This window comes from Centruroides vittatus, unplaced genomic scaffold, assembly GCF_030686945.1.
Source record: "Centruroides vittatus isolate TY-2023 unplaced genomic scaffold, ASM3068694v2 scaffold_1431, whole genome shotgun sequence".
NCBI lineage: Eukaryota > Metazoa > Arthropoda > Arachnida > Scorpiones > Buthidae > Centruroides > Centruroides vittatus.
Window position 1 is genome coordinate 666,414 of NW_027122678.1, and position 15,977 is coordinate 682,390.

Consider the following 15,977-nt stretch of genomic DNA (forward strand, 5'->3'; position numbering starts at 1 on the left):
AGATTATACAGTAATAAATTCAAGTTTTTTAGATTAAAATTTGTAACTCAGAAGGTTCTTTCTAAGAATGATAAATTTAATACCCAATTTTTCCGTTTGTAGAATGGCTATATGTAATATTTCCGAAAGAATTAAGTAACAGATATAACCGTTGATCTATCTGTTAATTCGCTCATTCGTTCGTTCTATTTGTCTATCCGCAAAACTTAGAAAACAAAGAGATAGATCAGATCGATAAGATGGACACGTGCCAATAAAAGAAATTTTATTTTCTACAAAATTTAAAAATATACCCAAATTTCATTAGCCAAACTTTCTTTTCTTTAAAATTAAACAATTTACAGCCGATTCCGAAAGTTTTTTTCTGAAAATTTTTGAAAAAATATGGAAAGAAATCATCATCATCATCACTGTTAACACCCGACTTTATTACAACGAAGAGAATTCACAAAATTACATAAATTATTAATTTCTCTAACTAATTACATTAATTACCGTAATTCGATCGTTAAGTAATTTTGTATTTCATTCTCTTTTATCCTTATTTAATTAGAAAAAGCTTATACAATTTTTATAAAATGCTTTAATTACTCACGCAAAATTCAATTTATCTAACGTGTAAAATCACTTAACGATACAATCGCAGTTTCAGTTTACACAAGAATGATTGTTTTACGATATTTTCTAAAGTGAAATGACTTTAACAGAATCATTGAAATGCCTATAACGTACAATAAGTGTACAATCGATTTCCAAGATGAAAACGTGAATCGATTAACCAAGAGAAGATTTCTTGCGACGAATCTAGAGCAACACTAACGCAAGAATAAAGATAAATAAATGTTTCAGAACGATCCAGAAAGTGAAAATTTGCCATTATTTCCTTATAAAATCTTATTTTATAATATAATTTACGTTAAAACTTTATTCATTTCGCTAATAAAACATGCTCTATACAAGAATTAAACATATATACGAGATTTAAACTTATCTCGTCTATTAGTACTTTATCAATTAACAGGACTTATTATACTGGATTTATGGATACAGCAATTAGGTCTTACAGATCAGAAATAATATTGTTTATTTAAATCACCTGATGATTTAAATGATATATATTTTATAATAATTTATAAAAATTTAAGCCAATACAATAAATCTTTGAGATATACCGCATCATTTTTAATTGTTCATCATTAGTGTCCATGATATCCCTAAATAAGTAATGTGAATTTGTGCATCAAAAAACTTTAAATATTACAAGTTATTTAATAAGGTTTGCGGTTATCGATGTGCATATCAGTCTTTTAAGATATCCTGTGATGTTGAAACCAATAATTAAGCTCATTTCTTAATACAATTTAAAGAACTGTTATTATTTTAAATATGTTTAGGTGTTTAAATTGAAGATAAAACATAATGCAGTAAAACCTGTGAACAACGGACATTGACGGAAACGTATAAATATGGCCGTCAACTGGAAGTTCGTATGCGTTTTCGAGATCAAAAAGAATGGACGGACAGACATCAGTGGAAATCCATAGATGTGCAATTTAAAAATTGCAGCCCCACAATACCTCCTATCTTGCTAGAAAGGACACAAACCACGTTAGTGTTTAGGTTACTTTATCTTTGTCCATTTTCCCACGTCATCTTGAAACGAATATACGTAAAATTTATTACCAGAAACACATTTTGAACAGAAGAATTTGTGTTAAAATGCAGTAACGTGTTACATCATCAAAGGGCCCAGGAAAATTTGAATTAGGGGGCCCCAAGCGGAGTGTTAACTTTAGACATTTTACTACAGAGGAAGTTTTTGGAAAATATTTTCTTATAAAAGATCGGTTTGGGAACCCGATTGAAAAGAGGTTCCCAGACAATTGCCCTTTATGCCCAAATGATAAGGTTCCAGTGTTAAAATGGCATTTAAAATGCTAAAAATTATAAATAAATAAAGAAATTCCAGCAAATTTCCTCTCTGCATCAGGACATTCTAACTATGGACTGTTGTGGTATAAAGAGATACAATGATTTTTTTCTTATTTCTAGACAATTACGAGTCAAATTTACTCGAATAGAATTTAGAAAAAAGTGAAGAAAAGAAAAAAAAAATAAGAAAAAAGTCTAGTGTCAGATTACATTTTACAATGTAGACGATTGTTTGAAATTTCTTAAGCTTCAGGCTGTAGGAGATTGTTCTTTTATGTGAACTTTGTGGCTTCTGAAATCTTCTTGGAGATGATTCCAAGAAAAAATTTAAGAAAATTCAAAGTAATCTAGAATTTCTTTTCTGGTTTTTTTTCGGATACATTTGATAGAAGTTTCTTTTAAGATAGTTTACTTAAATCTAGAACAGGAGAGTGCTTCTACCTCTATATAACGTGGATTGTTTGAAGTAAACCGCAATCCTTTGGCATAAAGGAAAAAAATAAAAAATAAATTGTCTTTAAAATTATGATACAAATACTTCTTAGACTTCGTCGTTTTTTATCTGAAAATTTATAACTAAGTAGATTTTTCATAAATCAAATGATCTTAATCTTTTTCCTTTAAGCGATTTATCTACAATTTCAAATACAGTAAACCCGTATAAATCAGTGTACCTCCGGTTTATACAGGTTTACTAAAAGGTTTCCGTCTTAAACAGGTTTTGTAAACAGAAAATCACTCCGATTCGAAGTATTCTTTTCTTTTAGACAGGTCTCAGTTTTGAACATGGTTTTTAACGTAAAAAATCGCTCCGTTTCAAAGAATTTTTTCCGTTTTGGACAGGCTTTACTGTATTTCTGATGTAAACACGAAGATTTCTTCTAAATTATTTAAATAATTTTATTAGAATTTATACAATTAAAGTTATAACAGGAAGATTTATATTTGACATAACTTCTAACAGAAGATTAGAAGAGCCATTTGATAAGGCCTCGCACTTACGGGGCCTTAAAAAATCTTTCTTACAATCATACTTGAATTTCTAGTGTATCAACATTTGGTTTATTTGGTTACGGCTCTCGACACGGGGGAAATGCCTCTCAGGAGGACTTACGTACGCTAGCACATTGGCCAGGTGAGAACCCACGACCAACTACCAGTGTTTACTGGTTTTATCCACTAGACCAATGGTGGGTGTATTAAGGAAAATCCTTTGTATTTGGGCTGCAATTAAAAGGAATTGTAAACGTATAAATTCCCACTGTCTGTCCTTCCTTAATCTCCAAAATAATGCTAGGAAAATGAAGTTCGAGATAGGGTATGGAAAGAATACAAAACGCTGGCCCCGATTAACTATATACAGACTTCAGGTCTATACCGGAAATAACGTGATTTCAATTCAAAACTCCCCCTCAAAGTAATTAAGAGATGACCGGCAGAACCTATCGTTAAAGGAAAAGTATGATATACAGGGGGAAGCCACTAATAATTTGAGGTGGAGAGCATATATATTTTAAACTAAATAAATTAAAAATATGATTTAAAATTACAGTTTATTATCAAATTCTATTGTTCAAAGAATATAATCGGCATCGAAGAGAACTTCCCATTTAGGCAGGTTAACGCTATCCACAAAGTCCGTTCTAAACAGGTTTTTATTTAATTAACTTTTAAGGCTGTTTTGTTATTTAAATATAGTGTAACTCGATCCTCTCGACACTTGTAATTTTAATTAAAAATTAATTTAAAAAATACACACACACAACTTGTAAAAACGAATTTAACTTTTAATTAAAAAATGTACATATTTATTATTTAAAATTAAAAATAATAATAATATCCTATGTATATGATTATATTAAATAAGATTTATACAGTAAAACCTGCTTAAAGCGGAATCGCACGACATCGAATACCTATTATTTATCGGTTTAGAAGGTTTCCGTTTTTAAGAGGTTTTTTTTAAACATAGAAAATAACTCCATTCCGTTTAGTCAAGTGTCCGTTTTGTACAGGTTTCACTGTATATTTTTCTATAGACGTTTATACGTTATATTAATTATTATGTAGAAAAATTCAAGATTTTCAAAGGAAACTTTTAAGATTTTGACCATATTAACACAAGAATTGAACGGAAGTGACTTAAATTAGGAAGAGTGTTTCGTCATTTCCCACTCGTCATCACTTATTAATAAACTCCCACATCAAAAATAAATTCTTAAATGTCTCTTTTATATAAATTTCAATATTATGAAATGGATATTAATGATTCACACTTGAATTATTAATTGATTCAACGTTATCTTCTACACTTTTACTGCCGCACTTACGCACTACTCGAGTATTAAGAACTCATAAATTAATATTATTTTCATCTGTAGAAATATATTTTTTAAATAAAAATATTCAATAAAAACTCAAAGCCTTTTAATTATTAAAATTTCATAAAATATGTATGAATTTTTTATATTATAAACCTCAAAAGCACGTCTCCTCTTGCATTAAAAATCGTAACTTTTTATGGTAAGTAACTTTTTAATGTTAATTACTTTTAGTTAATAATAATGATGTTTATTAATTAATTTTAATTATTTAAAAAATCAATTAATGTAAAGCGTATAAAATTTTTGGTCTCAGGAGACCTTGAAACGTTGAAGAATTCGAAAAATTCGCGATTTTTTTCTGTATGTATACACGTAAATATAAGTGAAGGGAACGACTTTAAAGCTTAATAACTCATGTGCATTTTGTCGAAAATTTCTGAAATTTTGCAGGGAAGTCTGTGTGTAAGGGGCATTGATGCTGTTAAATTTCCGTGGTTGAAGATCAAGGGGTTGGAGAGATAGAAGAAGTTACGTGTCGTATCTTGAATTTTACAATTTTTATAAACTCATTTATACCCTGAAAATTAAGCCTTTTACTATTTTATAATACTTAGTAATATAAAAAGATTCTTATTAATAACTTGAAACAGATGGCACCACACACAATTTTAACTTGTTTGCCGGGAAAGTTATGCAACTCGTTGCTGTATTTAAAAAAAAAATTATAGTTAATTTACGTTGTTGTTAGGTGATAGAGCGTGTTGAACTCTAAATAAAACCATTAAACGTACATAATTATATTTAGTTTAAAATGTAAATTAAAAAAAATTAATATATCTAAATATTTAAACACTTTAAATATCATTAAGAAATTACAATTAATTTACTTTGAATTTAGTCATATTTACGAGCTCTGAATTATAAATTTATAAACAAACACACGTATTTACATATCTACACAGTGTAGGTCTATGTCTGTCAGCCCTTACCATATATATACTCTTAAGTGTTAAGCTATATATATATTATATACTATAAACCTATGTAGTTCCCACATATACGGGTTGAAAGATGAAATAGGGCCCATAAGTCGTAAATATAAGAGTCCAGCTCTCTTCTTACTTCATAGAAATATAAGAATAAAATTAATAAAACAAATAATAAAATAGATTATTTTTTTATTTATATTTTCATATAAAAGAATACATTCTGGGGTCTTTCCTGTATCTAGGGCGTCATAATAGTCTAATTGTTCTGATATCTTCGTAAATTTACATAAATTAACTAATATTTAATTTTTATATATATTTTTTAAATGGCTCTTAAAAGGTCATTCAAAGGCTATTTTAAAGGTGATTAAAAAGCTATATAAAAGGCTATTTAAAGGCTATTTAAAAGGTTATTAAAAGTTAATTAAAGGCTATTTTAAAGACTATTAAAAGGGCTATTCTAAAGGCTAATCAAAGGCTGTTTTTATCTATAAAAATAAGTTAAAAATAACTAAAATTAAATTAAAAACTATAAATGAAGGCGAAGATATTCTTCATAAAATGTTCTACACAACCCAAATAAAATTTTGTTTACAATGTCTTAAAAAGAAAGAAAAAGGAGAAAAAAATTTTAATTTCTACGAATAGAAAACTGCGTAACTAAAACGTCGATTTATAAATCAAAATCTTCCACTAAATTTAGTTGTTTTTACAATATTTTCATTTAATTTTAGTTACTTTTTACACATCACGCGGGTTAATACAAACAGCGTTATAAATAGTCGAATATACATGAATCATTTTACTTTTTTTCACCCCCTCTTAACTTATTCTTATTATTCCTTTTATGAATAATTTAATTCTATAAAAGTTACGACAGAAGAAGAATTAAAGTAGTCTTGATTAAATAATAAAGCATGTAGTGTGCGAGTCACGTGACCGGGGGTGAACCGAGCGGGCGCGCGCGTGTGTGTGTGTGTGTGTGGACGGAAGAATGAACAACAGCATCACTTCCTCTATCTGTCGGCAAACGTGATTGGCTGGTGGAACCAACGACTCACAACTTTCAAGGTTATAGCGGCCCGGTTAGTGAGAGGAGTCGATCAGTTTGTCGAAAACATCGTAACCGAACGTGCGTTTGTCTGAACGATGTCCAACAACACTACGTATTCGGATCCCATCGCAGATATACTCAATATAACGTCGAACGTAACTAACCTGACCGCCGTAAATTTCCGTATAACGGGGGATGGTTTCCTTAGAATCGTTTTATATGCCATTATTTTCTTATTGACAATCGTGGGGAACGTCCTGGTTGTCGTCACTCTTGTACAGAACAAACGAATGAGAACTGTGACTAATTTATTTCTACTCAACTTAGCCATTAGTGATTTACTCCTTGGTATTTTTTGCATACCAGTTACTCTAGTTGGAAGTATCTTGAGGCATTTTGTGTTTGGATCTACTCTTTGTTACCTTATACCGTTTTTTCAAGGTAAGTAAAAGATAAATAAATAATTTCATGACTCTCCTATAGTCGAAGTTTTGGCGCATGATTTCACAGGAAATGCACGAAATAGCTCGTGCGATTTCTCGTTAATTAGTAAAAGATTTCAACCTCTTAAGTCTTTAACCATAAAATTCTCTTAATTAAGCGAATTTTAAAACTTTTTTTAAATGATTTAAAAATAAATTTATAAAGTTTCCATTGTAACAGTTAATTTTATAATTTACTTTTAACGAAATTTACAATTTAACAATTAGAAAAAAACCATCTAGAACAAGAGAAAGTCATGAAAAGTAATACCTAACTATGCATTATTAAGTATCATTTACAGACAATTAATACGTTTTAAAAATACTTTAATGGCTATTTTCATTAATTAGCATTAATATAATTTAATATATCGACTTAAAAAACCGTCTAAGACAGATTTTTTATAAGTAACTTTCGTCTAAGACAGGTTTTTTGTGAGTAACTTTACGATTTCATTTTATTACGTCCCCAATTATAAAGTGTGATTCGTGCTTAAAAATATAAAAATATATACTTAATTTATATTTAAATTATATATTTATAAAGTGTTTATGTTATATTAAAGCATAAATAGCTCATAAGTTGATTGTATATTAAATGAGAGGAGAAATATGAGAGACATTCACGCTATTAATTCTTGATTTTGATCTATGTAGGACATCTTTAATAAAGTCTTAAGATTTATTCTTCTATTAAAGGTGTTTTAATTAATAAAATATTTAATATAATATGAAACCTGTATTAACCGGACTCGTACGTTACCGAATATTTTTTATGGTAAGGAAGGTTTCCGTTTTGAACAGATTTTTTTCTTCTTAAACACAGAAAACCGCACTGTTTCCATGAATTAAGTATGATTTACTTAATATACATATGAATAATATTTAATATACAGTGAAACCTGTGTAAACCGGACTCATATAGTATGGAAACGTTTTCAGGTTCGGTAGGTTTTCGTTTTCAACAGGTTTTCATTTAATACCCAATAAATCGATGTTTTTTTAAGAATTTTTCCCGTTTAGGCAGGTTTTCGTTTTATAAGGTTTCGTTTTAGACAGGTTTTACTGTATTTGCTGTTAAAGTAATAGTTTTTTTAAACTTAAAATCGCAATGTTTCGACGTATTTTTAATTAATTACATTGTATTTATTCAGGTTCCGTCCAAAACGAAACCTGAATAAGACGAAAACCTGCCTAAAAGTCTTTAAAACTGAGCAATTTTCTACGTTAAAAAATATCTGTTTAAAACGGAAACCTGTCAGACCGGAAAAAATATTCGATCAAGTGCGATTCCGGTTTATGCAGGTTCTACTGTTTTTTTTTAAATTAAAACATTAAAAATTAATTAAATTATATTTTAATATATTGTATGTTATAACCACTTTTTTCTAAATTAAAAATAATCATGTTAAACAGCGTAAAATATAGTCGAACCTCCAATGACGGACAGCTCTAAACAGCGGCCATTTTTGTTTTTCTTCTTGAACAAAACTTCATATATAATAACCTTTAAACGACGGCAATATTTTTATGTTTCCAACAGCGGCCGTTGTTCACAGGTTCGACTGTATAATATGATAATTTATAATAAATAATAATTCTTAAATAGTGAAGATTTTTATTAATAGTATAATAAATTTTATAAAGAAAAAAATGCATTTTTATATCAATATTTTAAACTGATTTTATTTATAAAAAATACGTTTAAAAAAGTTATGAATACAGTGAAACCTTTAAACAACGGACACTGAAACATGAAATATGGCCGTGGTTGATGGTGGTCGTTGAATGCAGGTAGTTTTGTATCCGAAAAAAATGGCCGCTGCTTAACGTGGCCGTTATTGGAGGTTCGACTGAGTCTGTCCGTTTGTCTGTACTGTAAATCTGAAGAAATCGCGAGGATAAAGTCAGAAAATCGTATAAAATTTAAAAAAAATTGCGGATGAAGAATAAGTTTACTAATATAACATAAAAAATTTCAGCTTTATTAGGCCTATTTCCACAAGAAATCATACGGATAGACAGATATATAGACGAATGAAACATGTAAAGGAATAAGTTATATAAGTTATAAGAATGTGATTTTATATGAAATTGTCCAGAATAGACTACGTTCAAAAAATTTACCTTTCTAATTTTGTTAGTTTCTAAAATATCTTACAGATAAACACACAGACTGACGAGCAAAACGATAGCGACAAGTTATATTTAGGTGCTTGATATTATATAACTTTAAAAAAAAAGACCGAGTACAGTACATGATACTCACTTAATTTCTAAGCTATCGTGCGGATGGACAGGCAGACAGATGAGCAAAATGACACGTAAATTTGCCAATTTAAGAGTGAAATTCTAAACGAAATTATAGAAAAAATACTAAAAGTCTTCAGCTCTCTAATTCTGTAAATTGTCAAGAAATATAGAAGATAGACAAACAGACAGACGAGTCAAAATTAAAAATAAGACCATTCAGATAAAGGCTAAATCCGTTAAAAATATCAAAAATTTACTCCTTTACCTCATTAGTTTCAAAGAAATCTCACGAACAGACAAACAGACAAGCCAGCAAGAGTAAAGCTATTTCTTGCAGAGCAATAAATCGACTTTCATTTGTAACATTACAAAAATTGGTAGGCGACACTTAAAGGGCCATAAATCAATATTTAGTAGTTATAAACCATTCCTGCGTGTGTACAATGTTTAGCTTAGTTTCCTGCGGTTCATAAATCAAAAGCTGTTTCGGATACTTCAATATTGTAAATCAAAACACACTCAAAGCGTGTGTCTGTTTGTTAGTACGTAGCTACTCTAATTAACAGACATCACTTGTAGAAACTTAATCATCACTGACGGAGTGCCGAATAATTACGAATTTTAACGAAAATAGGGTTTAAAAGTTCAACGTTTTACACGTTTATCGAACTTCTTAAATATGTCAGTAAACACGTCACACAGCATTAACCTTGACAAACAAATAGAATATTGTTCTACTTGTCACTGATGCTACTAGCGAGATTCTTTATCGATCTCGTTTAACATTGATTTCTTGTAAATATTTATCCTAACGATAAACATGTATTGATTTTGATAAAACTGTAAACACTTTTCAAATTTCACCCTTAAAATTAATATATATAGTCTATATATAAACCTGTATAACCCGTAAAACCTGTCCAAAACGGAAACTTTTTAGAGCGAAAGAAAGGGTTTTCCCGCTAGTAGCGTACTGAATTGTATACCTTATATGTGTAATAGTAGTTATTTTTTAAAAATTTACCTTATAATTATAATTTAATTTTTAAAATTATTTCAGGAGTCACGGCAGTGACTTCCCACCAAGTAAAAATATTTAATTACGTTAAATATACTTATTAAAATTAAGTAATTGTCTTTATTACCTACGTTGTTTCTGTAAGGTTTTCGAATGCATATACTTAATAATTTTCTTCTTTTATAAATAAATTAAATTTAAAATAAAATTTTAAAATGTATTTGAAATATTTCAATAATTTTCAATTTTTTCTGTAAACGTTTCAAAATATTTTACCACTTGATATAGATTGCTAGAATATTCGTTATGTCGCAACGTGTTTTGCTTAATATCTAATAATAAAATTGTGTCGAAGGCATATTTTTCTATAATAAATATGCCCCGAAATGTCTTTGCTGTAGCAAATACATGCTTTAATTTTTTCTTATTTCATGTAAAGCGCAACGCGTTACACGAAATAAAAAGGATTAAATAAATAAATAATCGGCAATTATTAATTTTATTAATCGCTTTAATTCATCGATTAAATTTTATTAATCGATTAATCGCAAAAATCGATTATTTTCTTTAATTAATGCGTTTTTTTTCAGCCATGTCGATTACTCCGAAGAAATCGAGTAATTAATCGATTCACTAAGAAATCGATTTCTTCATCGAGTAGTTAATCGACTTCATAGTAAATAGTCGATTTCGTCGGAATTTTTTAAAAATAAATTAAAGTTCATTTATACTATTTGTTGGCCGTTTTACGTGTGTTTATCTGTTATGTGTAAACTACTACATCTAAAATAAGAAACCATGAATACAACATGAGGCATGATATGGCTCAGGTGCCACGGAAACCGTGTACATAGATGAAGTGAGAGTAGCTTAACTTTACGTGTAATCAATTCAACATTCTTAAAGTTAAGGATAATGTCAGAAAGCACGCGAGAAGTATCTCTCAGTAGCTTTGATGTTTAAGTAGTTTGGTATGATTCGAAGGCGTGGGTTCTGATCCATCTAACTTCCGAAGATAGTTTTCCCTATAGGGTGTGTGTGTGTGTGTGTGACGAAAGAAAGTATTACACTAGGGTATAGAGTTTCATCGCACACCCTAGTGGAATAAAAACAGGGTGAACGTGTAATCGAGTTCGTGTGGTAGTTATAGTTTATATATAGCCTACCTGTTTTCTGTGTTTGGGGGAGGGAAACTTTAATGAAGCTAATTTTAATTGGTTGTAATTAGAAGCTTTATATAATACAAGATGATTATAACAGTTAACTAGATATAGAGACAAGTGTTTTCATCAACGAAACTAATCAGTTTTCAGGAAAGATGATGAAGTTAAAATTGTTCCAAGTAAATTCGGGAGAAATTTAATTATTAATCAAATTTCTCAGATTAAACTTTGTTAATTTTAAACTTCGTTAATTTTAGATTACTAGAAAACTGAATAATGCCGTACGTTCTGTTAGGGGTAGAACTGTCAATTTATTGTTTTCGAGTTAAGCTAAAGTTGAATTATTCATAAATTGTTTCGTAGAAAAATACCGTGTAAAAGTTACGAACAATTAAACGATATAATTAATTGTTCGATGTATGTAAACAATAGTTAAATGCCACTCATCAGTACTGATGGGAGACTCTAATTTAGAAAACATAATATCCAAACTGTGCTGAAAGTAACTACAATTACGACCACCAGGCAAAACTCGGCGCTAATGTTAGATAGATATAAAAAAAAGCGCCAATTTTACTTCAATGTTCTGTAGATGTAAATACTAGACGACATGCCCCTAAGTTTATAGTGTCTTGGTGAAGCTACCAATATAATAATAATACAGATCCATGTATTGAAGGAAGATATTTTCATCCCCTATATAAAGGCATCTACATCGTATATTGCTCCAAACTATGATATTGAAGTAAAAGAAGTGTCTATTGTTTTGCATAATATAACTTTTCTCTTAGTTTCCATATACTGAAGATATCTTCCCTAATAAAATTTCCCTCAGCATGTTCTAGAGAACGTATCCTCCAAAATTTACTACAATTCTTTGTTACGTTCAGCTTCAAACATCCCCGAATAAAGGAGAAAATGGCGAAGAGAAATAGATTTATGGAAACATTGCAAAATTAATAAAATTCTTTATAAAAGAATGTTGGATTGGGATCTTGCACAACTTTTCTGGTATTCAAACAAGAGGTTATGGGAACCTTTTTTTTTTTTTTTAAACTCTTTCCGCCCTGTGGGCACTAAGAGGGCCTTTTTTAGTAGGCCCATTATGGGTTCGGCCAAGCCCACAATGGGGCGACCGGGTGGTGAGGAACGGGGCCCGACATATCCGAACGGACCACCCCCCGAAAAATTCCTGGGGATTTTTCGACCCGCTCGGGTCCGATCCCGGGTCCCCCAGAGCGGTAGGCTGCCACCTTGACCGCTCGGTCATCCGGCCTCAGGTTATGGGGACCAGGAAGGGAATTCGATAATTTTTATTAAGTCTGACATCACTCAAGATATTACTCCTTTCCCATTCTATCTTGACTTATTCTTGACTTATTCATTCTTGACTTATAATCTCGAAAATATAACAGCATCAATACCCCATACATAGCAGTATTCCTGCCAAATTTCAAAATGTTTGGTCCATGGGTTTCTAAATTATAGAACAAAATACAGGCAACACACATACAAGATTTTGTTCCCTTGTTTTTTATATGTATTACGAATTGGGGTCCTTAATTTGTTCAGAAATGGAGAAAACCTCAAAAGGTCAAAATTTTAAAAGTATGTTAATCGTAAAAAGTATTATAGAACAAAGGAAAAGTATTGTATTTATACATAATACTTTCCAATACTTAAAATATATAAATAAAAATCAATAGAACAATTATGAAACTCAAATATGGGATCCTAATCAGTTATAAACGTAATGCCCTACGCTATAGGGCCTCATATATGTGATTAATTAAGGCCCCATTTTACCTCCCATTTCTTTATCTATGGTTTTATAATGTGTTACAGTGTATTAACCTTCGATTTACGATTCTAACTAAATAATTGAAGTAGAAAATTAGAGAGTGGAAAAGATTTACGAAAAAATAGTTTAATAAAAATATTTTTTAAACGTTTCTTCAGATATCTTTGCTAAAAATTTCACAAGAATTTACTCCCACCTATACTAAAATTATAGGAAAAAGTAAAGAACTTTGTAAAATAAATATTCCCTTCCTTTATAACAAATCGTTAAAGTAATCTTCAATTTTAATGATATAAATTCATTTATTTTGCTTTCTAGTATGGTTTTTATAAAGTTAAATGCCTCTAAAATCCTTTTAAATCCTATTATCACTCCAATATCGATACTTTTACTTTCTGACTTTTTAAACTCTTAACTTCAACGATGCAGAAATATCAAAGATAAATAAATATAATGCTAAAAAATACCTCTTCTTAGCATTATAATTCTTTTTCCCATGATTTTTCTGTGAAAGGAATTAATTTTCAAAAAAATTTTCTCTTGAAGAAGGAATTTTCTATGTTTTAATTATTTATTTATTTGTTAAATTAAGGGAATCTGAGGAACCGATTCTACAGTAAAAGTACGTTTTAAAAAAATATTTTGAGTGGAGGAAAAAATTCTTTGGAAGAGTTTTTGATTAATAAGTCTTTAAATTTGTTTTACCATTAATTAATTGGCTTTAACAATTAATTAAATAGTAAAATAATGCTCTAAATCTATAGGTTATGAGCTTATCTATCATCCAGATTCAATTCTGTAAGCTGTAAAACATACAGTAAGCTTGAGTGTCGACATTTTTAATTAGTTAAAGCAATTAAAAATAAATTATTTAAAAATTTGATAATTTAATACGTTAAAACTTGAGGAATTAAGCTTTTATATGATATTTACAAGGCATATACACGACGTTTACATGGCATGAGATTATGCAACGACATTTACATTTTTACGTGTATAATTTTACCATGGAGAAAAATACATTACCCGCGAATAATGCTTTAAAAAATAATTTAAATTAATAAATATCTCATTTATATTAAGTTTATTTAAATATATTATTAAATATCATTTTAATTTAACTACAGAAAATTTACCAAAATCAAACTTAATTACAAAGAGAGAAAGACTTTAGTGTAGATAATTATCTACCCGTTTATAAATGTACATAAGTTGAAATGAATTTAATTAAAAGAAAAATAATTATGTAAATATCCAAAACACTATATCATTATAACTTTAATTAGAATTGTTTCGAATTACACTTTCAAAGGAAACTAAAAAGGCATGTTATGTTACCGAACAATTGACAAAATATTACTTCCAGAAAGTTGTAATTAATGAAGAGCACTTAAATAAATAAACTTTTGCAATAAAATACTAAACAATGTTTTCATTTTAGTATTTGTATGAATAGGGGTTTATGTAAACTTATGTTTCTCAGTGTTTTACAATGTTGCAACACCGACTCATAAGTCATGAATGTTTTTCGTAATCAATGTGGGGATCGCGAGCATCGGATGAGACTATTTGGTGTTAAGAAAGTGAATTGTAAATTATTTTGAGGAAATTTGAGGAATAGTAGAATGCATACAAAATAACCTCCAAACAACGGCTATTGTTATGTTTCGATTCAGAGGTTATTTTGTAAGCAGCTTGTTTAATAAAAAGTCCCCCCCAAAAAACAGTAATGGCCGTTGTTGCAAGGTCGACTGCATTTTCCTGAAAATTTCCGCTGTTTTTATTAATGTTAACGATTTTATTGCATTTATCTGATAATTTTTGATTTTTATTATCGTCCTTTCAAGCAATTTTATGGTATTTCTTGGCATTTCTATCACAGCTTTACAATGGGATTTTTATTGGTATTTTATTGTTTTTTGCATCATTCTATACAAGTAAATTACACAAACCTCTATTATACGAATGAAAGTGAAAGCGGCTTTTCTTCTTGCCCGTTCAAGAATAACATTTCCGAAAATTTTTCAATTTTAATTCAAGGTGGCTCAAAAATCAGTTAACTGTAGTCTGAACAAAATAATCTGTTTTATTGAAATGTTTCTGTATAATAATATAATAAATATTTCATCATATACTGTATATATATATATATTTAAATCATGTTAACACTGAAATATAATACGGTTAATTGATTTCTGATCATATTGTATGTTAAAAATAAATCAATATTTTAAACAATTTCTCTAAGAACATCGGCTGTTATTCTAATGTTGACGATTTCACTGCATTTCTCTGATAATTTTTGAATTTATAATGATTTCTAGCATTTTTCAGGCATTTCTTGTCATTTCTAGCATTTTTCCGGGCATTTGTTGTCATTTCTAATACAATTTTACAATGGAAATTTTCATTGGAATTTTGCTAGTATTTTTCCTCGTCATTGTGTATAAGTAAATTACATAAAGCTCGAATTATACGAATGAAAGTGAAAGCGACTTTTGTTCTTGTCCACTCGAGAACAACATTCCCCAAGAGGATTTTAGATCTTTATTTGATATATTATGTGAAAACATGAATGGGACAAGTAAATCTCCATCGTCTGGTTTTTGTCGATTAAGCGGCTGACAAGAAAATTAAGCTATTATTAACAACGAGAAGCGACTTTTCCTCCCCTTCCCTTTAATAAAACCAATTCGCTACACTAAAATTTATTTTTATAACTATAATTTATGAAGGAAATAAGCCAAAAAAAAGGGACAAAATTGTAATTTTAATACATTATAATAAAGAATTTGATAATTTAGATAAGATTTAAGCTCTTATACATTATTTTAAATATAAATAAAACGATTTTCTTTGCGAAAAAAATTTATGAAAAAAAATCTGGTTTATTTTTACTCAATTTTTCGTATCATGTTCTCACATCAATATTGCTGTTGCGCGTGAAATTCGATGCAAACG

General features: G+C 29.2%; 2 protein-coding genes across 2 annotated transcripts in view; both read left to right on the top strand.

The window, feature by feature from the left end:
* LOC136986986 (uncharacterized) overlaps positions 1-15,977 on the top strand; it is a 461,301-nt gene that overhangs the window by 88,343 nt on the left and 356,981 nt on the right. The window lies entirely within an intron of this gene.
* Positions 6,347-15,977, top strand: part of LOC136986980 (cholecystokinin receptor-like) — a 56,961-nt gene continuing 47,330 nt past the window's right edge. Inside the window, exon 1 of the mRNA XM_067284608.1 lies at positions 6,347-6,744. Within this exon, the coding sequence (XP_067140709.1) occupies positions 6,395-6,744 (350 nt within the window). The 5' untranslated portion in view covers positions 6,347-6,394. The remainder of the gene's footprint in view (positions 6,745-15,977) is intronic.